Source organism: Phyllobates terribilis, unplaced genomic scaffold, assembly GCF_046119375.1.
Source record: "Phyllobates terribilis strain yellow unplaced genomic scaffold, ASM4611937v1 Scaffold_3__8_contigs__length_932513732, whole genome shotgun sequence".
Lineage (NCBI taxonomy): Eukaryota > Metazoa > Chordata > Amphibia > Anura > Dendrobatidae > Phyllobates > Phyllobates terribilis.
The window spans coordinates 412762567-412785211 of record NW_027362763.1 but is presented as its reverse complement, the minus strand read 5'-3'; the positions used below and the strand labels follow the sequence as shown (position 1 = coordinate 412785211).

Below are 22645 nucleotides of genomic sequence, written 5' to 3'. Positions count from 1 at the left end.
GCTTGATGGGTCTTGACGGTTCCACCTGTAACGACTGTACGGTCCTGGTTAATGCAGCCACACTCTTTGTTAGCTCCTGGACCTGATGGTGCAGGGCTGCAGGCTGGGATGGATTTAGGGCCTGTGCATCAGCCCCCACAAGGTCTGCGGGGTAGGGCGCTGCCCCCTGGTGGTAAGTGTAGGCAGGGCGCCGGCAAGCTACAGCGCCACCTGGTGCGGGTTCTCTGAGCACCCGGATGGCCCTATCCTTGAACTGCGCAAAAGTCAAATCGGGGTTCTGTAGGGCCATGAGGCGCAGCTGGGTTCTGTGGGCGCTGGACAGCAGACCTTCTATGAACTGGTCAGTCAATAGTTTATCAGTGTCCTGCACGCTACCAGGGTCAGCTTGTTTGATAGTTCTCAGGGCTTCTTGCAGGTTCAAGGCATAGTCTCTGATACTATCCTGGGCCAGCTGCTTACAGCCATAGAACCGCATTTTGATTTCTGCTGAGGTACGGGTGTCAAAAGTACTCCGCAGCCGGGTCAGAATGTCCTTTACTGTCCTTTTCTCCTCATCTGACCATGATTTCACTTCCCGCTGGGCTGCACCGGTGAGCTGCCCCGTCAGAATGCTCACTTTCTGTTCTTCTGTCAGGGGATAAACTTTGAATAAACTGTGCAGTCTTTCCCTAAAGTCAGTTAAGGTATGGGGGTCCCCTGAGTATTGGGGTAGCCAGGCTGCTCCGGGGATGTAGGGCATAGAGAACGGCATCACCGCTGCTGCAGCCCCGCTGGTTGTAGAAGGCCCCTCCATGTCCATCATCTCCCCCCCCTAGTTAAGCGTGGCCTACCTTCCGACGATCCTCTTCTGTAGGCCGCGGCTCCGCTGGTGCTGCTCCGTGTGAGGACCTTGCGTCGCGTCCTGGTGACGTCAGCGTCGCTCTTTCTCCCTTCCAGGACCTTGCGCAGCGTCAGTGCGTAGGGCGGGGCTTCAAGTCTCGCGCGCTTTGGACGTCCACGCCCCTCTTCTTCCCGCGCGGCGTCCTGAAGATGACATCCGATGGCGGGAAAACAGCTGAAGATGGCGGGAAAACTGCTGAAGATGGCGGGAGACAGCTGAAAACGGCGGGAAATGGCTCCAGATGGCAGGAAACTCCTTCTTAAGGTACGTGTACAGTCTTTTTCAGGCACGCAATACCCGTTTGTGGCGGGTTGGTCACAATCCTGCCGACTACACCAAAGCTGACTCGCCCCCTGGGCCGTGGGCCACTCGGGACCAGGCTTCAGGGCAATGCTGGGAGTAGTAGTGGCGACCCGGTCCCATGGCTCAGGGTGGTCAGACCAGTGGCAGCCTCTTATATGTTTTAGGTAATGTCCGACTACGCCACCCGTGGATTGCGGTCAGGGAGGACCGCCGCTGCAGGGCAGACCGCTGAGGCTGGTGTTGGGGATGCAGCAGGGAATAGTACAACTCCCCACAGGAGGAGTGTAGACTTAGGGCAGTGTAATAGGATGCTGGGGGTGATGGTGCAGTCGCAGCAGTAACCACACAGAGTCCAATAATGCAGTCCAGGGTCTTTTAATGCAGATCTTATCACAGACCCACCAGGAGTACAGGGTAGGAATGGACCTGGGTGTCTGAGGGCATTCGGGCGAGCTCCGCTGGTCAGGGTGAGTGGGTAGGCCTACCGTTCTCTCTCTGCCCTTGCTGACTATCTCCCCCTTTAGTGGTACGATAGCCCACATCCCTGAGCTTGCCGTGTACTACGCCTGTATCGCTTGTGACTCGGGCCTTAGGTACCTGTAGCTTCTCTGTGCTGTACCGGTCCCTCTGTGTGGCGGAGCCTCCAGGCTTCTTGGCCAAGGGACCTGAAATCCCTTGTGGGTTGGTTATCTGCTGCAGGGCTTGCAACCCTGACAGCCTCGGACCCCAGTGTCCGGTTGTGTAGTCTCTTTCTGCCAGGACCGGCTCTCGTCGCCTCTGTCCCTGGCTTTCTGTTCCTCCTTTACCTCCTGGACTCCTCAGCTGCGGCTGACCTGTCCCGCTCTTCTGGGAACCCTTCTGGATGCTTCAGAAGTGGATCCTGGTCTCTCTAACCCTGCCCTCAGTACCAGTTTTTATAGGGGCAGCCTGCTCCCCCTACTGGCCTGGGACAGGAGGTGCTGCATGCAAATGGTCTATGACCAGAGAACCTCCCTCCTGCTCTCAGATACAGCCTTACAAGTTTGTGGCATCCAGGCCTGGGGTGACACAGAACCCCAGTACTTAAATTAAAACCCTGGGGGAGATTTATTAATGCCATGTCTTTGCTGTCTGTACTTTATGCCGGTCTTAATAAAAAGCACATTGGTATGCCTGATTTACTAAGAGGCGAGTGCCTCAGGGTCATTGCTTTCTGTATGTGCACAAAAAAAAAAACAGATTTGCAGTATAATTTACACCACTATTTGGAGTAAATGATAGTAAATTTGTCAGGGTATGACCCTACCCTCTTCTGCTCCACACATATCTAAAAAATTGCTGTGAACAGTGGAAAATGTTAGAAAAAATGTCACAAACTATGGTGTGCATATAGCGTCCGTCATTTGCTACTATTTGAGGCCAGTTTCTGACGTCAATGCAGTAATAAATGTCCACTACTGTTTTCATTACCTTTTCATTTTAAATTGTCATGTGCCTATGGTGTAAATAAAAGCAGCCCGGGATAGACCTGAATCTTCACTTTGTAATGATAAACTCTTTTTCCTATATATTGTATTATATCATTCCAGCACATGGTAGAGAATTGCTTTTTCTCAGTGATTTATTACTACCTAAGGTAGAAATGACACCACCATTATTCATGACATGCCACTAGCCATACTCAAGGGCTGTAATTTTTTATATAATACAGTTTGCAACTCCCTCTATTATCCCAAGATACCACAGCCATCACAAGTTGATTTGAATATTTAATAAAGTTGAGACCACACTTTGCACAATTCACAGTAGTTCTATTGTCTCAATAATAACAATACAAATATGGCTGATATAAGCTGAAAGTAGCTCATAATAGTCATAATCAGCATAGTAATTAGCAATTGCAGCTTGTAGTAAAACACCATGTGCATTGCATTGTACAGTAGAACAACAACCACACAAGCACTTGGTAATTTTCAGAGCTCCCATAGATATGAATGAGCTGTGCATATGTAAGGGGGGCACAAATAGAATATGCATTCGGTCAACATCGCACAGCACCTGTAAGTAAATGCCGCCATCTGCTGGTTGGACTGGATAGGCAGGAACTGAAAGACGAAGAGTGTGTTCCCTGGAAGAAAGAATTTGAGGAGGATGCCAGGTCAGGAGACAGCTGTAGTGTAGTTGCTAAATAAAAAGGTCGGGACGGCAAAGCACAGTTCAGTTGGCGCCAAGATGTGAGAAGGAGAGGACAAGTGAAAAGTGGAACGAGCTAGTGGCCACCATTGCAGCGGAACTACATGAGAGTGACTTCATCAAGGAGCAAGGAGTAAGACATCATTGGTTAAGTACCGAAGACCCGACTTCGCAGGTTAAGTACCAAACTCCTGACTTCGTAGGTCAAGCACCAAAATCCAGACGCTGATCTCCAAACAAGGAGGAACGCCTGTCGTGCTTAAAAAAAGTTGTGAATGAATCGGGCCATTACTTCCAACGTAGATGTACGGTACATGTTGCTGCCCGGGGACAGGCTTCAGAGAACAGAGATGGCTAATGTGACGAGCACTCTGCGTACCAAGTGATTCACTTATTTAGGACTTACTGCTGGAATATAAAGGCTAAGAATTACCCATTAACTGTTGTTTAACTGCTAGATAATAGGAATGGTTCATATAATAGAACATTGATTGTCACCTCCCAGATTGTGCTTACATTAAAGGGGTTGTCCAGTCAAAAGTGATAAGTCTGTAGTCACTCTGTGTGACTGCAGACTTATGAATCCCCCCAGCGCAGGCACTGTGTGCTGCGGGGATTCACCAGTATGAGACCCGGGACCAGAGGCTATGTATACGTTATACATACCCCCGGCCATTGAGGGCCGCATCGCTCCATACACCTGCATGGAGCGAGGCCACGACCCGCCTGGTGACATGGACGGCAAGTGGGCGCGTCCAACTAGAAGGCGCGGCCTCACTCAATACAAGAGTATGGGCAGCGAGGCCGGGGGTATTTATAACACATACATACCCTTCGTAACCGGGTCTCATACCGGCAAATCCCCGCAGTGCACAGTGCCTGCGCTGGGGGGATTCATAAGTCTGCAGTCACACAGAGTGACTACAGACTTATCACTTTTGACCGGACAACCCCTTTACTATATATATACAGTGGGGGAAATAAGTATTTGATCCCTTGCTGTTTTTGTAAGTTTGCCCACTGACAAAGACATGAACAGTCTATAATTTTAAGGGTAGGTTAATTTTAACATTGAGAGATAGAATATCCAGAAAAAATCAAGAAAATCACATTGCATAAATTAGATAAATTTATTTGCATTTTGCAGTGAGAAATAAGTATTTGATCCCCTACAAACCATTATGAGTTCTGGCTCCTACATACCAGTTAGACGTTCCTAATCAACTCGTTACCTGCATTAAAGACAGCTGTCTTACATAGCCACCTGTATACAAGACTACTGTCCACAGGCTCAATTAATCAGTTAGACTCTAACCTCTACAACATGGGCAAGACCAAAGATCTTTCTAAAGATGTCAGGGACCAGATCATAGACCTGCACAAAGCTGGAATAGGCTACAAAACCATAAGTAAGACCCTGGGTGAGAAGAAGACAACTGTTGCTGCAATAATAAGAAAATGGCAGAAATACAAAATGACTGTCAATCAACATCGATCTGGGGCACCATGCAAAATCTCACCTCCTTGATCATGAGGAAGGTGAGAGATCAGCCTAAAACTACACGGGGGGAACTTGTTAATGATCTCCAGGCAGCTGGGACCACAGTCACCAAGAAAACCATTAGTAACACATTACGCCTTAAAGGTTTAAAATCCTGCAGTGCCCTCAAGGTCCCCCTGCTCAAGAAGGCACATGTGCAGGCCCGTCTGAAGTTTGCCAAAGAACACCTGGATGATTCTGTGAGTTATTGGGAGAAGGTGTTGTGGTCAGATGAGACAAAAATTGAGCTCTTTCGCATTAACTCAATTCGCCGTGTTTGGAGGAAAAATAAGGATGAGTACAACCCTAAGAACATTGTCCCAACCATGAAGCATGGTGGGGGAAACATTATACAGTACAGACCAAAAGTTTGGACACACCTTCTCATATAAAGATTTTTCTGTATTTTCATGACTATGAAAATTGTATATTCACATTGAAGGCATCAAAACTATGAATTAACACATGTGGAATTATATACTTAACAAAAAAGTGTGAAACAACTGAAAATATGTCTTATATTCTAGGTTCTTCAAAGTAGCCACCTTTTGCTTTGATGACTGCTCTGCACACTCTTGGCATTCTCTTGATGAGCTTCAAGAGGTAGTCACTGGAAATGGTCTTCCTACAATCTTGAAGGAGTTCCCAGAGATGCTTAGCACTTGTTGGCCCTTTTGCCTTCATTCTGCGGTCCAGCTCACCCCAAACCATCTCGATTGGGTTCAGGTCTGGTGACTCTGGAGGCCAGGTCATCTGGCGTAGCACCCCATCACTCTCCGTCTTGGTCAAATAGCCCTTTGCTGGAGCTGGAGGTGTGTTTGGGGTCATTGTCCTGTTAAAAAATAAATGATGGTCCAACTAAACGCAAACCGGATGGAATAGCATGCCGCTGCAAGATGCTGTGGTAGCCATGCTGGTTCAGTATGCCTTCAATTTTGAATAAATCCCCAACAGTGTCACCAGCAAAGCACCCCCACACCATCACACCTCCTCCTCCATGCTTCACGGTGGGAACCAGGCATGTAGAGTCCATCCGTTCACCTTTTCTGCGTCGCACAAAGACACGGCGGTTGGAACCAAAGATCTCAAATTTGGACTCATCAGACCAAAGTACAGATTTCCACTGGTCTAATGTCCATTCCTTGTGTTCTTTAGCCCAAACAAGTCTCTTCTGCTTGTTGCCTGTCCTTAGCAGTGGTTTCCTAGCAGCTATTTTACCATGAAGGCCTGCTGCACAAAGTCTCCTCTTAACAGTTGTTGAAGAGATGTGTCTGCTGCAAGAACTCTGTGTGGCATTGACCTGGTCTCTAATCTGAGCTGCTGTTAACCTGCGATTTCTGAGGCTGGTGACTCGGATAAACTTATCCTCAGAAGCAGAGGTGACTCTTGGTCTTCCTTTCCTGGGGCAGTCCTCATGTGAGCCAGTTTCTTTGTAGCGCTTGATGGTTTTTGCAACTGCATTTGGGGACACTTTCAAAGTTTTCCCAATTTTTCGCACTGTCTGAGTAATGATGTCCACTCGTTTTTCTTTACTTAGCTGCTTTTTTCTTGCCATAATACAAATTCTAACAGTCTATTCAGTAGGAATATCAGCTGTGTATCCACCTGACTTCTGCACAACACAACTGATGGTCCCAACCCCATTTATAAGGCAAGAAATCTTATTTAACCTTATTAAACCTGACAGGGCACACCTGAAGTGAAGTGAAGTGAAAACCATTTCCGGTGACTACCTCTTGAAGCTCATCAAGAGAATGCCAAGAGTGTGCAAAGCAGTCATCAAAGCAAAAGGTGGCTACTTTGAAGAACCTAGAATATAAGACATATTTTCAGTTGTTTCACACTTTTTTGTTAAGTATACAATTCCACATGTGTCAATTCATAGTTTTGATGCCTTCAGTGTGAATGTACAATTTTCATAGTCATGAAAATACAGAAAAATCTTTAAATGAGAAGGTGTGTCCAAACTTTTGGGCTGTACTGTACTTTGGGGGTGCTTTTCTGCAAAGGGGACATTACGACTGCACCGTACTGAAGGGAAGATGGTTGGGGTTATGTATTGCGAGATTTTGGCCAACAACCTCCTTCCCCCAGTAAGAGCATTGAAGATGGGTCGTGGCTGGGTCTTCCAGCAAGACAATGACCTAAAACATGCAGCCAAGGCAACAAAGGAGTAGCTCAAAAAGAAGCAACGTCTGACTGCTGTGCTTGCCAACAAGGGTTTTGCCACCAAGTATTAAGTGTTGTTTGCCATAGGGATCAAATCCTTATTTCTCACTGCAAAATGCAAATAAATTTACCTAATTTATACAATGTGGTTTTCTTGATTTTTTCTGGATATTCTATCTCTCACTGTTAAAATTAACCTACCCTTAAAATTATAAACTATTCATGTCTTTGTCAGTGGGCAAACTTACAAAAACAGCAAGGGATCAAATACTTATTTCCCCCACTGTATATATTATACATACACTCGTGTGAAAAATTAAAGCATGAATATTTCCAAATTCGTTTTGAAATGGAAACAGTGGTCGGATTGAAACAAAATTTTGCATGGCTATAGGCCAGACCCTGAATTTCATGATATGGAAATTATTTTGCTGTTTTCAATTCAACTCTAGGGGCTGCAACCCCAAATTGGAAAGTGGCTAGAACAATTCCAAAGAAGTTGACTTTTCTCTGAAACTGTTGAATTGATTGGTTTAAAAATCTCGTCAGTGATGGCCGATTGCCTATCATTTGTGATCCTGTCAAGTTCAACCGCCTACGATAAAAACTTACCCCTCCGGTGCACCCCTAAACTCAAACCCTCCCCAAAGGGTTGAAAATGGGGCGATAATGATAACCTTGGTTGAATCAGTATGCTTTCAAAGGCGCCCAAAAATGTTTGGAAGCTTGTCAAGAAATTGTAATATTTATTCCCATTTACAGGGGTTTTTCATGTGTACCCCTTAGAATTTACCCCCTAAAATGTCATGTTATGCAAAGAGGAAAACATTATGTTCATCTCCTCACATCTACTGACCATTCTAACCAAGTTGCATCATTTGATTACCTGTCAAAAGCTACTAAGGGGTAAAAACACCCTTAACACCCCCCCTTGTAAAAGTGGGGGGTTGTGGCATTTTGGACACATTCAGCATGGATTGTGGTGTGTAATGCTGTAGTAAGGCATGCCCAACATTTTTGTGGCACAACTGGCACCCCAACCCTTATTTCGGGGGGGGAACACAAAAAGGACCCCAAATTTCAACCCCATGAAATGACTTTTCATAGTGGAGAGAAAATTTGGAAACTTGGGTCAAAAGGTGGTGTAAGCCTCCTCTCCATCCTCCCAAAACCCCATTATGTACGAAAGAAGAAACCAGCCCTTTCAACTCTTTTTCACGTTTGCACTTGTGTTTCTGCTGAACTTGTGATTTTAACCATTGTTTCAGGTGTCTGTTGGGTTTTTGTTTTCCTTACAGATATACCTTACAGATACACCTTAAAAAGAGTTGTTAGCCCTTAGACGGGGTTGGGAGAGGGTTAAAAAACCCTTAGAAGCAATACCTGCTTTCTTGGGGAGTTCTCTTGTTTGTTTGGCTAATATGGCAAGACTAGCGTTCTGCCAGGTTGGCCTCGTGCATTCACATGAGCATTTGAATGTGAATAAACAATTTAGTATAGTGATCATTTAGCGATTTTGTACACGAATGAAAACTGACAGGATTTTGTTTTGTGCCCATACAGACGGAAACAGGTATTGCTTCTAAGGGGTTTCAACAGAAACACAAGTGCAGACGTGAAAAAGAGTTGAAAAGGGTGGTTTCTTCTTTGGTACAGTAATGGGGTTTTGGGAGGATGGAGAGGAGGCTTACACCAGATGGTCATGTTCAGACAACCACGAGACAGTGATACTGTAGACAAAGTGATTAAAACCCTAGAGGACATGCATGGCAACACTTCTGATTTGGGAAATATGCGTATTCAATTATTCCGTCGGGGAAAAAGAGGGAAAGAGAGACAGTGGCACATTATGCGAACACTCTGCAGGAGGTAATGGCCCACATCACTACGAAGACTCCTGAAGAATATCGGGGACTGGGTTCGCTGGACAAGGTGCTGCGGGACCAGCTAGTTGCAGGTTTAAGGGATCCCTACCAGAGGTAAGCTGTGAAGGAATGCTTACGTTATAACCCAAATATGAATTTCCTGGATGTCAGAGCAGAAGCTACAGTTCGAGAGCGAGAAGCGCCAGCTAGGACAGGTGTGGTCCGGAGCCATGAAGTCACAGCTTCCGAGTTACCTAATGCTGAGCCGGACTAAGCGCGGGATTTGCAGCAAGAAATGAGATAAATCAGGGGTACTGCACAGTATAAGGGGAACACCTGCCAATAACACAGAGGTAAATGTTGCACCCTGATATGAAGAAAGACCTGAGCAGTGGTGTCATCCATCCATAGACAAGCCGTACCGGTGACACCGCACACACAGAGAGCGTAGGGTCGAATGCTGGACCTGTGGCGGAAAAGGGCACAGCTCTATGTATTGCCTGACTTGACGCAACCAACAGAAAGAACAGCGCCCCATGGTCGAGGATCACTCCATGGGGCACTGTACCCCTAGAGAAGGGGACGTAGACGACAAAGACATAGTTTCAGAGAGACCCACGACCTGGGCCGAATTTAATGGACAAAGAATTCACTGTTTAATGGACACAGGATCTCAGGTGACCACCAGGCCCGAAGAATAGTTCCGGCGGCACTACCCTGAAGCTGGCCACTTCAGAGGAGAACAGACCATATGGCTGATGGCTGCCAACTAGCCGCCCATTCCCGTAGCAGGAGTAGTGTGAATGAAGATACGAGTGTGTGTAAATAATCTTGGGAAAAAGTGGATTGTGCTAGTGAAAGGCCCTGTTGGGGAGGACCCATCGTGACTCTGGGGATGAATGTTCTGAAAGAAGTGGGACAGTTTCTAACAGACAGTCAAAGTGATTGTACCCGCACGACTCGACATCATCCAAGTAAAAAAATATTCCAGCAGCTCATCCGGGTTAGTCAGATCCAAAAGCTGTGTGCTACTTCTCAACATCTAGGAAAAGTAGTGGTATCTCCCAACACTGCCTTGATTCTACCACTAGGACAGATGGTGCTCATGATGTCGGTCTGCTGATGCATTAACCTGAGTGGGGCCAGTCTACATCTGATTCCCAAGAAGGAAGTGGCCTGAGTGTACGTGATACCGGAGGACCTCCCGCAGTCCTATGCTATAGAATAGACTCTGGTGAACGGGGACTTATACCAGAATTCTGGCATATATGTAAGGGTGTGGACTGTACTGTTGTGTTCCTGCCCCTGAAGACAACAATTGTGTAATGTGAATAGTGTCATGCGTTTTCCTACAGGTATTGTGTCATGTGATATGATGGGAATTACCATGTATTGTGTTATGGTAGTGTACAGTGTTTAAGTAATGTGAAGAGTTAATACACAATGTGAGTAGTGTATAGTGCAGAATGTGCATAGGGTTGGCATAGGATAAGTCTTAGTATAGTGTTTAGGATAGACAGATAGTGACTCTAGGTAAAATAGGACATTAGGACTAGACAGTTAATATTTGGGACTAGCCCACAATGGGAGGGGATAGTGCCAGTAAAAGGGAGATTACTTCCTGATAGTAGATCAGATGGAGATAGAGATAGTGAGTTCGTTGATAAACAGTGACAAGGTCAAGTTGAAGGTGCAGTGGGCTGAAGCAAGGACGAGTACATATTGCTATGGGCGGTATGAGACCTTACAAGACTCCCTGTGGGCATTCCTGCAACGTCCGGAGCCTAATGCTCGAGATAGGTGCTATGGAGAGCATCTTAACACTTTCCGTACAGAGGAAGATGGGCGTGGAATCACGTAAGGGAAAGGTAACGGATCTCGGCAATACTGCGGCGCAGGACAGAAGTTTTCGGGGGCTAGAGGGTGTAGCGCCGGCGTCCCTGCCCTCTGCTAAGCAGGGACGCTGTTCCCCTCACCTCTCTGCTCCGTGCCCGGCGTCCTCCTCCCGCTCTGCTGGCAGCGCGCGCTCCTTCCCGGCCACTGTGCTTAGGGCCCGCGCGCGCGTTCTCCCTCCCTCTTAAAGGGGCCGCGCGCGCCGTCCTAAGGAGTCCCCGGCCAATGGCCGGAGGACTTCACCATATATAAGGCACCTCCTCCAAAATGGAGGTGCCCGAGCAATGTTGTTGCACTGTTCACTACTCTGCTTCAGCCCTCAGGTCCCGTTGCCAGTTACCTGCCAGATACCTGCCAGATTCCTGCCAGCTTGCTGTCTTATTCCTGCCTGATTATCTGCTACCTGCCTGCTAGTCTGAGGTCCGACGGTCTGCCTTACTACTCCTGTCAGTCTGTCTAAGGACCAGCCTGTCCGCTCACCTGGGAGCGCACTTCAGCCACCTGCCTGCTTGCCTGAGGTCCGACGGTCTGCCTTCCAACTCCTGTCAGTCTGTCTATGGACCAGCTTGCCTGCTCACCTGGGAGCACACATCTGCTACCTGCCTGCTAGCCTACCTGGAGGCTCCGCCGTCACGTGCTGTGACCACCTGCCTGTCCAGTGACTCCTGCCCGCTCACCTGGGAGCGCTCGTCTGCTGCCTGTCTGCTAGCCTACCTGGAGGCTCTGCCGTCACGTGCTGTGACCACCCGCCTGTCCAGAGACTTCTGCCCGCTCACCTGGGAGCGCTCATCTGCCGCCTGTCTGTTGGTCTTCCTGGAGGCTCCGCCGTCACATGCTGTGACCACCCGTTCATCCAGAGACTCTCGCCTGCTCACCTGGGAGCTCACGTCTATCATCAGCCGCCACAGGTCGTACCAACCCTTTACCCAGAGACTGCCCTGGTCACTTGCCGTGACCATCTGCCCGTTCATCCAGAGACTGCCCCGGTCACTTGCCGTGACCATCTGCCCGTTCATTCAGAGACTGCCCCGGTCACTTGCCGTGACCATCTGCCCGTTCATTCAGAGACTGCCCCGGTCACTTGCCGTGACCATCTGCCCGTTCATCCAGAGACTGCCCCGGTCACTTGCCGTGACCTCCAGCCCGTTCACTCAGAGACTGTCCCGGTCACCTGCTGTGACTTCCTGCCCGTCTTCCCTGGACGCCACCCGCTCACTTACAAGGACCGCCCTCTTGTATAGTAGCTCAGAGGTTCCGCCTCCCAGACTCGTTACAGAGGGACCAGTAAGCATAGGGATAATCCAGGCGGAACGGTTAAGTTGACCGGTTAAGCGTCAAATGTACTGTGTTACTGAACCAAGAAACGAAGGATGCTGTGCCCAGTACTGTGTGATACAACCTGATGTACTTGAACTGTCCAGTAAACTTTTAAGGGTTAAAATGAACTGGGTATCCCCTGAACTGTGTGTGGGGGCTCCCATAGCCGAAGACTTGGAGACAGTGGACGTCTGCGGCCTACAAGTGAGTGTGATGCACCGCATACATGATAGAACACTGGGACGCGATTTTCCTGTAAAGTGCCAGGGCATCTTAAAGCAGCAACTCGACCATGGCTACCGCCCTCTGGCACTTTACGTATACTGTACATCTTAGTGAATCTGACCCAAAGTTTTAAATCACCTCTGATGCCTTGGATTCTTGAAGAGTGCATGTTTCTAAGCTGGGTGCAGGGTTCAGCCAAGCTTGCTCTTCATGTAGTGCATGGGATTTTTCTCGATATCTCATATCTCTGACATGGAAAAACCCTTTTGGGCTAAGTTCACACAAACGTATAAAAAATTGTCTGATCTGAGATTCATCCAGAAAAATAACAAGTGATTTTCATCTTAATTGCAATCCGTATGGCGTCCGTTTCTATACATCAGCAGGTATTAAAATTTACAAGTCCAAATTCAGTTCCCTATATTAATAATGGCAATGTTTTCGTAAAAATTAAATGCTATAAGGTTGATCCCATTGGGATCCGATTTTTTTTATGCACCCATAGACTTGAATGGGCGAGTCTCATCCGTCACACAGAAAAAACGAATGCATAATGTGATGTGATTTTTTTCACATGCAGATTTGGTCACTGAAAAACACACACATGTGAACAGCCCAATTGAATAATATTTGTCCGAGTACAGTCAGTTTTTTCACTTAGACCGAAAATACGGTTGTGTGAACTTGGCCTTAAATGCAGTCTATATTTCATGAACCGAGCAGATTCACCTGGGCTTAATGAGAACGTAAGCAAGATCTGTACTGGAGGGAGTAAGAGTGCCAGGTCCCACTACTAACCTGCCTGCCCATTTACTTTACTTTTGACAATGCAACTTATATAATGCAGTATTACTAAAGACATATTGTTAGTATGTCATAATAATGCTAAAAATATTTGCTGAAGAAATCTATTGTTACCTTTGAATAATAGAAAGGGCATCCTTGCAAGGAATTTGTCTAAGGAACAAAGCTTGTATATACACAGAAATGTACTTTTCTGCTTGTTGGTTCATTACTAAGAATTCTGAGTAACCTTCTTCAAAAGGGTCATGGTCCCTACAAAAAGTGGGAAAAAAAGGAAAATAAAATCGATATTACTATTATTTAGATTGCAAATGACCAAAAGGGATATGGATTGTTTTGGCAAAGAGGCATGCATAATAGAGAAATATGCATTTTGGCCATGAATTTATTTTTTATTATATTTTACCATACAGCTACAGCCTATATAAGGAGCAGATATTTCTTAAGCAGGTAAGATTCCTTGCTTAAAGTCCCACCAAGGACAAGTTATTTAAATGCACAACAACATGTTAATTAACAATAACTCCTTCACTATACAGGATGCGAATGGTTGCCAGTTATGGCATGTCCAAAACCAGTTTCTACAAGTTTTTTTTTATCAAATATACAGCATGATTCATTTTTTAACTTACAGAGGTTGCCCACTACTTTTTTTGTTGATCATCTACTCTTAAGATAGGCCTTCAATATCTGATCAGTGGGGGTGCGACACCCGGCAACCACACCGATCAGCCGTCACCGGCATCTGCAGCAACCGGAAGTTCTCACATGCTGACGGAACGCAGCAGCTCTGTCAAAACTATAATGGCAGCGGGCGGGTACTGCACATCTGTCTCCTATACACTTGAATAGTACCTGGCCGTGACCACTATAGAAATGACTGTTGTGTTCTGGCAGCGTCCGAGAACTTCTGGCCGCTGCCGGTAACAGCTGTTCGGTGTTGTTGTCCCCACTAACCCCACTGATCAGATATTGATGGCCTCTCCTTAGGATAGGCATCAATAAAAAAAAAGTATTGTCCAACCCCATTAAATTAGTATCTCCTGTAAACATAATCATAAATATACGTCCATATAATAATTTCTATTTTAAATGATCAATTATTTCAAACTTAATTCCTGAACTAACATGGAATGGGTAACAAATATATTGTAAGATGCCTGTATCATATTTGTACGACTCACCTCCTCTCAGTATCCAGTAATATATCTGCATCTAGGTACTGCGTCAGCAGTACAATCATCTGCTCCAGCTTTTCCAGAAGAACAGAGGACAGAGTGCAGTCATCGGCATCTACATCTTCTCTGTTGTACAGGTTTGCTACAAAGCAGATCAATATATTACTGGCTTTGAGCTGTTTTATATAGATTTTATAGCTCACTTAAAGAGTAACCGTCATTTTATTTTTTTATTTCATAAATCTACTGTATAATACACATAAGACACCTTTATGTCTTCTGTCGAGAAGAAATATCCAAAAATGTCTGTTAAAGGGAACCTGTCAGTTGATTCATGTTGCCCAAACCACAAGCAACATGAATCTAAGGTGACGTTCACAGTATTTGTTCAGTATTTTACATCAAAATTTGTAAGCCCAAACCAGGAATGGGTGAAAAATGCAGAAGTGGTGACATGTTTCTATTAGGCCACGGCCCCACTATCAGTATTTGGTCAGTATTTGGTCAGTATTTTTTCTCAGGAGTGGGAGCCAAAACCAGGAGTGGGTCATAAATGCAGAATTGGTGACCTTTTCTCTAATTGTTCCTCATCTGGCTTTGGCTCCAATTCATGAGAAAAATTACTGACCGAATACTGACCAAATACTGATAGTGGGGCCATGGCCTTAGACTTTTCCTATGATTGTTCGACTACTAATTTTGACTTACATATACTGATGCAAAATACTGACCAAATACTTAACGTGTGAACATGGCCTAAATCTGATAGTACAATTGCAGCAGATATTGTCTCTGAAATTCTCTAGGGACTATAGGGAGACTGGAGGCTAGTTCAGCACTGCCCTTGGCCGGTTTCACTACGCGCCACTCAAGTTGACTGACATGTTTCTCCCATGTATGTACACAGGCAGAAACCTGTCAATCAATTAGAGCAGTACAGTGAGAAATTAGCCTATGTTGGCCCTGGACTAATCTCCACTCTCCCGATAGTCCCCAACTGGCTTTTTAAACTTTGTTTTCTCTGAAGCTTTCTTGAGATATTAACACTTTTCCTTTCTTTGCATCTCATTGCCTTGGAGACCGACCACTGCTGCTAGACAGCAGAACATGGATTTATAATCTCTCTATTTTGAGCTTGTCAGCACAGCTTTGAAGATGACCTTGATTGGAGCATGATGTTACTAACTAATCCCAGCCTGCCAGTGTTTATAAGGTAGACAGCAGTGGTGGTCGGTCTCCTAGGCAGGAAAAAAAAGAAAAGTGTAAATATCTCAAGAACTGTTGTAAATTTTAATAAGCAGTAAATAACAAACACTATCCAACAATATCCATCTATGAACCATCTTAAAGAGTGATGGTTATTAAACTGTGATGTCAGGAGTGATCACTGTTCAATGGCAGTAATCACTAGACAAAACAAAGTTTTCAGGATCTAGTTCCAATAGGTACTTTCAGGTAATAATCACAAAGTATAAGTTCAGTCAGATGTACAGAGCCCAAACAGTAGAGCATGAAGTCCATATGGCTTACTAGTGCAGAACCACATAGCCTGCATGGGCTGCCATACTTAGGTGCAGTACATACAGAGATAGACTTCTTTAGCAGCATTGGTTCTAGAGGAGAATATCTCCATATACTGTATATTAAATGTACCACAATTAGATGGACACCAAAGTAAAGTTCTAAAGCAACCAATAACTATCCAAGGACCTATAGAAGAAATAGCCAATGGCTAAATATGTACAAATTTAACGTATCATTATTAATAAATAAAAACCATGAAATAAAAATGGGAGAATTACACAAAGAAAATCACTAAAGGGTTGCACAGGATATATAATGCATGTGCAGAAAAATAATTATATTGCAAACTACTCCTGACCACTCAGGTCATATATTATGTGCAAGATCAGCACTAAGGAAAGTGAATATGAAAAAAAGTGTGATAAAATTTACAAATACAAATAACCAACCTAATGCTCTATAAAGTAAGTAGTTACGCCCCTTGATAAGATACTAAACAGTATATACAAGTCACCTAGCACTGAAGATAGGATAATGCTAGCAAAACAATAAGAAATACAAAATAGTAGTCAGAATATCCATATTGACCCTCTGTGGTGAGTTACCCTGACGCATGTTTCGCCTAGCTTCATCACAAGGGAAAGCCAGCCTATGTGCACTGAATGATCTATCACTGATTGTTCTGTGCGCATCTGAAGGGTGGGCTTCCTGTCTAAACAAGCTATTAACGACTGCTGACTGGTAAAGGTGTAAATCCAGCTTTAGCCTGCAGACCTTGTATTGTGAACTCCTTTCTTATTAACTTTTTTTTAAGACAACCATAGCTCATCAGAATGAACATCTATGTGGAAAGGTTTTGAAGGAGGTCAAATATAGGTTGATTCAGAGTCCAGCCCTACTCATACATACCTAACATGTGCTTCTCCTCATTGGTAAGCCCAATTTCTCTATCTTCTTCCATATTTGGTGAGAGTTGATCATTTCTTAAATCCAATGCTGATTTAGTAGAGCTATCCTGACATTTCACAGACGGGATATTTAGTGTGGAGGAGTCTTTCACAAACATCTAGAATAAGACAGTGCATGTGAGATTCAGTCAATTAATAACATGCAGACCTGTCTGCCAATAACGCTTTGTGCTTCGCTTTACATTTCAACCATGTTATTAAACCAGTGAGAACATTTAGTCTACAGCATCTTTAATTAGGCTGTAAAAATGAAACTGGAAAGCATAAAAGTGAATCTAATAATGAAAAACATGTACAGCTAATGTAGAAAAAATAAACTTGTAATTGGGTACCAGACTACAAATGAAGTAGTAAAACTGATTAATAGGCTGTAAGAAAAAAGATAGACAGAGAAATGAACAGATGGAAACAAGAACAGATAGAGAGGCACATAATCTCACCACTACAATTCTACTACCGACATGCCGGCACTATGGCTGTGTTTTGCATTGAGGAATAGTAGCGCAGCTATAGTAGTCAATGAGGCACGGACTGTATATCCTGAATTCTTCCTTTTTCTGAAGGTATTGAATTGAATTCTTCCTTTTTATTACTATTCACCATATTCTTTACCTTTGAGGTATTTGTTTCTTTATTTTTCCTTGGTTTCCCCGATCTCTTTACTTTCTTCATTTTCTTTCTTTTCTTCACTTTCCAGGGCCTGACCCTGCTCGCAGCGCCACTTGAAGGTGGAGGCACAGGGCCGTAACTGAGTTCTCTTTACCCTGTGTCCGCACTTCTATAAAGGACTGAGAGTGGAGTGTGTGGTGTAATGGAGGATTTTCTGTACTCAGTGTTACATTGTCCATGGGACCGGAACTGACTTCAAACAAGACAGGAGATCTTAGATCCAGATTGACAGACTCACTTTTACTGTGCAATTCTTCTATACACAGCTGCAGCATACAGATTAAGACATAGTCTTTAGTTAGTGAAGTACCCTTGGTTATGTGCCTTTAAAGTGTTCGTCCTCATCCTGTCCTGAGACCCAACATCTTCCACTTCCTCTGCGACCCAGCTGAGAGTCTCCCCATGAGGGATATACAGGCCTCCTTCTGAACACCTCTGGTGGGCTGTAAGCCCAGGACTGTGCCGGCGTCCAGATCGAGTATCAAACATGTCCTCATTCTGTTCAGACAACTTGTACTATTAAAACACTTTCTCCATTGCTGTATCTGCTGTTGGAATCTGTCTCCCTGTCCGTTCAGTCTTCCTTCTACACTTCACACTCTCTGGTATGGGACCTGCACCGATCCCGTTCTATAAGGGTCGTGACCCAGAACTCGGGTGTTCTTGTCATGGACTACACCCTGGCAGACTCTCTGCCTAACTTTCCAACTAACTGCAACCTGGGAATTGTTTTCTATAAAACTGTTCTAACTCCTCCCAACTGGCAATTCCCCTTGTGCTGTGGGTGTAATGCATAACTACTTCTGTACTGAACTTACCTAACTTCCTGAACTACAGTGCCCTCCACTGTGCCTTTCCCATTACTAACCTAAATTATGAACCCTATACTATACCTAGGTCCTACATTTAACCCTATATGTTATACATAAAAACATTATACATTACAATATATTAACTGAGCACATTAGTGCTCATAGAACTCTATACATTCCACATATAATAAGAGTCACAAATCAGCACACATTTTGCACGAACACTGTTTAGAGAGGGAGAAGCATATGACAGCCCCTGTTTTTTGGGGGAGTCTTTTGAATCCAAAAGACACCTGGAAAAAAATGCTCAAAAAACATTTGAAAGACTTTTCCTATTTATTTTTATTGTAAAACAGCTTGATGTTCAAATGCTCAGTCTTTTGAACATTTTTGTTTTTTGATGGGAGTAAAGAAAGCGCATGTCGCTTCTTTAAAGTGGTTCCTAATGAAATTAACTTCAAACTAGATATCGTCCAATCCAAAAGTTGCAAAAATTGCTTCAGGAAAAAAATAAAACTCTTCCAAAATGCTAGAAAATCTTTTAAAAACCACTTTTAGAAATACTTCAGGAAATGAAAAAAACAACAGAAGGAATGTTTCCTGAAGTGGCTTCCAGTGTGTGTACTTATGCTTATAAGTGATGATAGACTTACCTTTAAAATACTGTAAATAAACGTAACCACCTGAAGGTTACATAATACCACTGCCTTGCACAAGATCAATAGGGATGTTAAATAAATCCCTGACCTTGCCATAAATAGACACATTGGATACGTACAGTCATTGATTAGCGCCATCATGTGATATATTCATTCAAACTGAATTAGGACTCAATGAGAAAAAAAAATATTTTATGAGAATTCTCTGTTCCATTGTTTTAAAATTAAACTTTTATTTTACCTGTTGTTCATCCTCTTCTATAAGAGTCTGCAATTTCCCTGGGGTACTTGTAATTTGTCTGAGAATTTGAGGCTGGTAGGAGGAAGGTTCAGTCTGGGCATCTACTAATAAGAAAGAAAGAATGCAGAGTGTCAGAACTAGAGATGAGCGGTGTTCGACTCGAACTGTTCGCCAATCTCAAATTCGAGCTGTTTTGGGCGGTGTTCGAGTCATTCGACGAACTCGAACGATTTTCAAAAAATTCGACTGTTCGAGGTTATGTTCGATAACTGTTCGTACACCAAAAGCATAACTGGATTTTTTCACAGTAATACTGTTAATTAGTGATGAGCGAGCATGCTCGCCACTGCTCGGTACTTGCCCGAGCATCTCAGTAATCGAGATGCTTGGAGCTCGCCGAGTACTTGCGCGATGCTTGGGCGGGAGCTCGGGTCCCCTTCCTGCATGTTTAGCGCTATTTAGAGAACCAATCATGCAGGGATTGTCTGCCACTCACTGTAATGTCACAGCCATGGTGGTTGTGGCACTACAGTGATCCGCACATTCCTCAACCATGAATCTGCAAAAACACTAGTGCACGCCCTCATCATCTCCCGCCTTGACTACTGTAACCTCCTGCTCTGTGGCCTGCCCTCTAACACTCTCGCACCCCTCCAATCTATCATAAACTCTGCTGCTCGACTAATCAACCTGTCCCCCCGCTATTCCCCGGCCTCTCCTCTTTGTCAATCTCTTCACTGGCTCCCCATTGCTCAGAGACTCCAGTTCAAAACCCTAACCATGACATACAAAGCCATTCACAACCTGTCTCCTCCATATATCTTTGACCTAGTCTCCCGTTACATACCCGCCAGCAACCTCCGATCCTCACAAGATCTCCTTCCCTACTCCGCTCTTATCTCCTCCTCCCACAATCGCATACAAGATTTCTCCCGTGCTTCCGCCCTACTCTGGAACTCTCTACCCCAACGTATCAGAGTCTCGCCTACCGTGGAAACCTTCAAAAGGAACCTGAAGACCCACCTCTTCCGACAAGCCTACAACCTGCAGTAACCACCGCTCCACCATACCGCTGCACGACCAGCTCTACCCTCACCTACTGTATCTTCACCCATCCCTTGTAGATTGTGAGCCCTCGCAGGCAGGGTCCTCGCTCCTCCTGTACCAGTCGCTGTCACATTGTGTTCAAGATTATTGTACTTGTTCTTGTATTACACCCCTTTTTCACATGTAAAGCGCCATGGAATAAATGGCGCTATAATAATAAATAATAATAATAATAAAATGCCCAAATCGATGGGAACAGTGCTCACAGTGAAACATGAAAAGCCGGCAATTCATCAGCGGCATACATCAGTACCCGACAATTTAGAACAGAAAGAATAGCGCATCACACATAGATTAGATAGATAGAAACATGTCAGTCACATATATAATAAGTACAGTGACAGTGTTGGTTACTGTACTTGTTATTTAGTGTTAAAATAAAAGATTTATTAAAAAAAAAATTGGCGTGGGGTTCCCCCCCGTAATTTTAGTCTCTAGCGGAGCTTAAGCAGACGGCTGGGGCATATGTTTGAAGCCTGGGAAGGGGGTAATACCCACGGAGCTTCCCAGGCTACTAATATCAGCCCCCAGCTGAATACCTAGCCTTTACTAGCTATTAAAATGGGGGACCCAAAAAAAAATGACGTGGGGTCCCCCCTATTTTAATAGCTAGCAAAGGCTAGGCAGACAGCTGGGGCTGATATTAATAGCTCAGGAAGGGTGCCATGAATATTGGCTCCCTCCCAGGCTAGAAACACCAGCCGTCAGCTGCCCCAGAAATGGCGCATCCATAGGATGCACCAATTCTGGCACTTAGCCTCGCTCTTCCCACTGCCCTGTAGCGGTGGCAGTGGGGTAATAGGGCTGGGGTTGATGTCAGCTTATAATGCCAGCTGACATCAAGCCCAGGTTAGTAATGGAGAGGCGTCTATAAGACGCCCCCATTACTAGCCCCATAGTGAAAGTTAAAAAAAACACAAACCCCCAGAACAAAGTCCATTAATTGAGATAAAGACACAATTCTTTAATGTTCTAAATTAAACTCTACTTACCGTCACGCCCATTCCAGCTGAAGCCAACGATCTCCTGCAATAAAAGTAAAATAATAAACCAACCTCATCCTTACCTTTCCATGGTTCCCAGGACGGCTTCAGCTCTGCTACATTGACATGACAGGCTGGATCGCAGCAGAAAGCAGCCATCCAGCTTGCCATGCCGCAGACACTGAGAAGCGCAGGCATGCTTGCGCTCCTCAGTGTCTCACTGTGACGGCATCCAGATGAGCCGAGTTCATGTCCAATGAACTCAGCGCACCTCATGCACATCACTGACAGCGTGGGAGAATTCTCCTGCGCATGCGGTGCCGGAAAATTACGTCACCGCTTGAGCAGGAGAATTCTCCCACGCTGAGATGGCATTGAGATGGCAGGCTGGATGGTAGCAGAACGCTGCCATCCAGCTTGTCATCCTTCAGAGATATTGCCTGCGCTCCGCAGTGTCTCTGAAGGATGGCATGCTGGATGGCAGCGTTCTGCTACTGTCCAGCCTGCCATCTCAATGCCGTCCAAGCGTGGGAAAATTCTCCTGCTCAAGCGGTGACGTCATTTGCCGGCACCGCATGCGCAGGAGAATTCTCTCACGCTGTCAGTGACGTGCATGAGGTGAGCTGAGCTCATTGGACATGAACTCGATGTAACGGGTCTGGGAGGTGGAACCTCTGAGCAACGATACAAAGGGGCAGCCCTTGTAAGGAAGCGGGTGGCTCCCAGGGTAGGCAGGCAGGTAGGTAGTCACGGCAAGTGACGGGGACAGTCTCTGGGTAGAAGGGCAGGAGGTCACGGCAAGTGACGGGGACAGTCTCTTGACAGGCGGGTGGTCACGGCAAGTGACGGCTAAGCCTCCAGATAGGCTAGCATGCGGGTAGCAGGTGGACGCTCCCAGGTGAGCGGGCAAGAGTCTCTGGACAGGCAGGTGGTCAACGCAAGTGATGGCTAAGCCTCCAGGAAGACTAGCAGGCAGGTAGCAGGTGGACGCTCCCAGGTGAGCGGGCAAGAGTCTCTGGACAGGCAGGTGGTCACAGCAGGTGACGGCAGAGCCTCCAGGTAGGCTAGCAGGCAGGTAGCAGGCGGACGCTCCCAGGTGAGCGGGTAAGAGTCTCTGGACAGGCAGGTGGTCACAGCACGTGACGGCAGAGCCTCCAGGTAGGCTAGCAGGCAGGTAGCAGGCGGACGCTCCCAGGTGAGCGGGTAAGAGTCTCTGGACAGGCAGGTGGTCACAGCACGTGACGGCAGAGCCTCCAGGTAGGCTAGCAGGCAGGTAGCAGGCAGACGCTCCCAGGTGAGCGGGTAAGAGTCTCTGGACAGGCAGGTGGTCACAGCA

The 22645-nt window shown here is 45.6% G+C and overlaps 1 protein-coding gene across 1 annotated transcript in view; it reads right to left on the bottom strand.

The window, feature by feature from the left end:
* Positions 1 to 22645, bottom strand: part of LOC141259500 (dynein axonemal heavy chain 5-like) — a 482742-nt gene that overhangs the window by 393715 nt on the left and 66382 nt on the right. The window contains exons 11-14 of the mRNA XM_073675609.1: positions 19220 to 19320; positions 16780 to 16936; positions 14353 to 14488; positions 13283 to 13420 (exon numbers count right to left, since the gene is read on the bottom strand). Coding sequence (XP_073531710.1) covers positions 13283 to 13420; positions 14353 to 14488; positions 16780 to 16936; positions 19220 to 19320 — 532 coding nt within the window. The remainder of the gene's footprint in view (positions 1 to 13282; positions 13421 to 14352; positions 14489 to 16779; positions 16937 to 19219; positions 19321 to 22645) is intronic.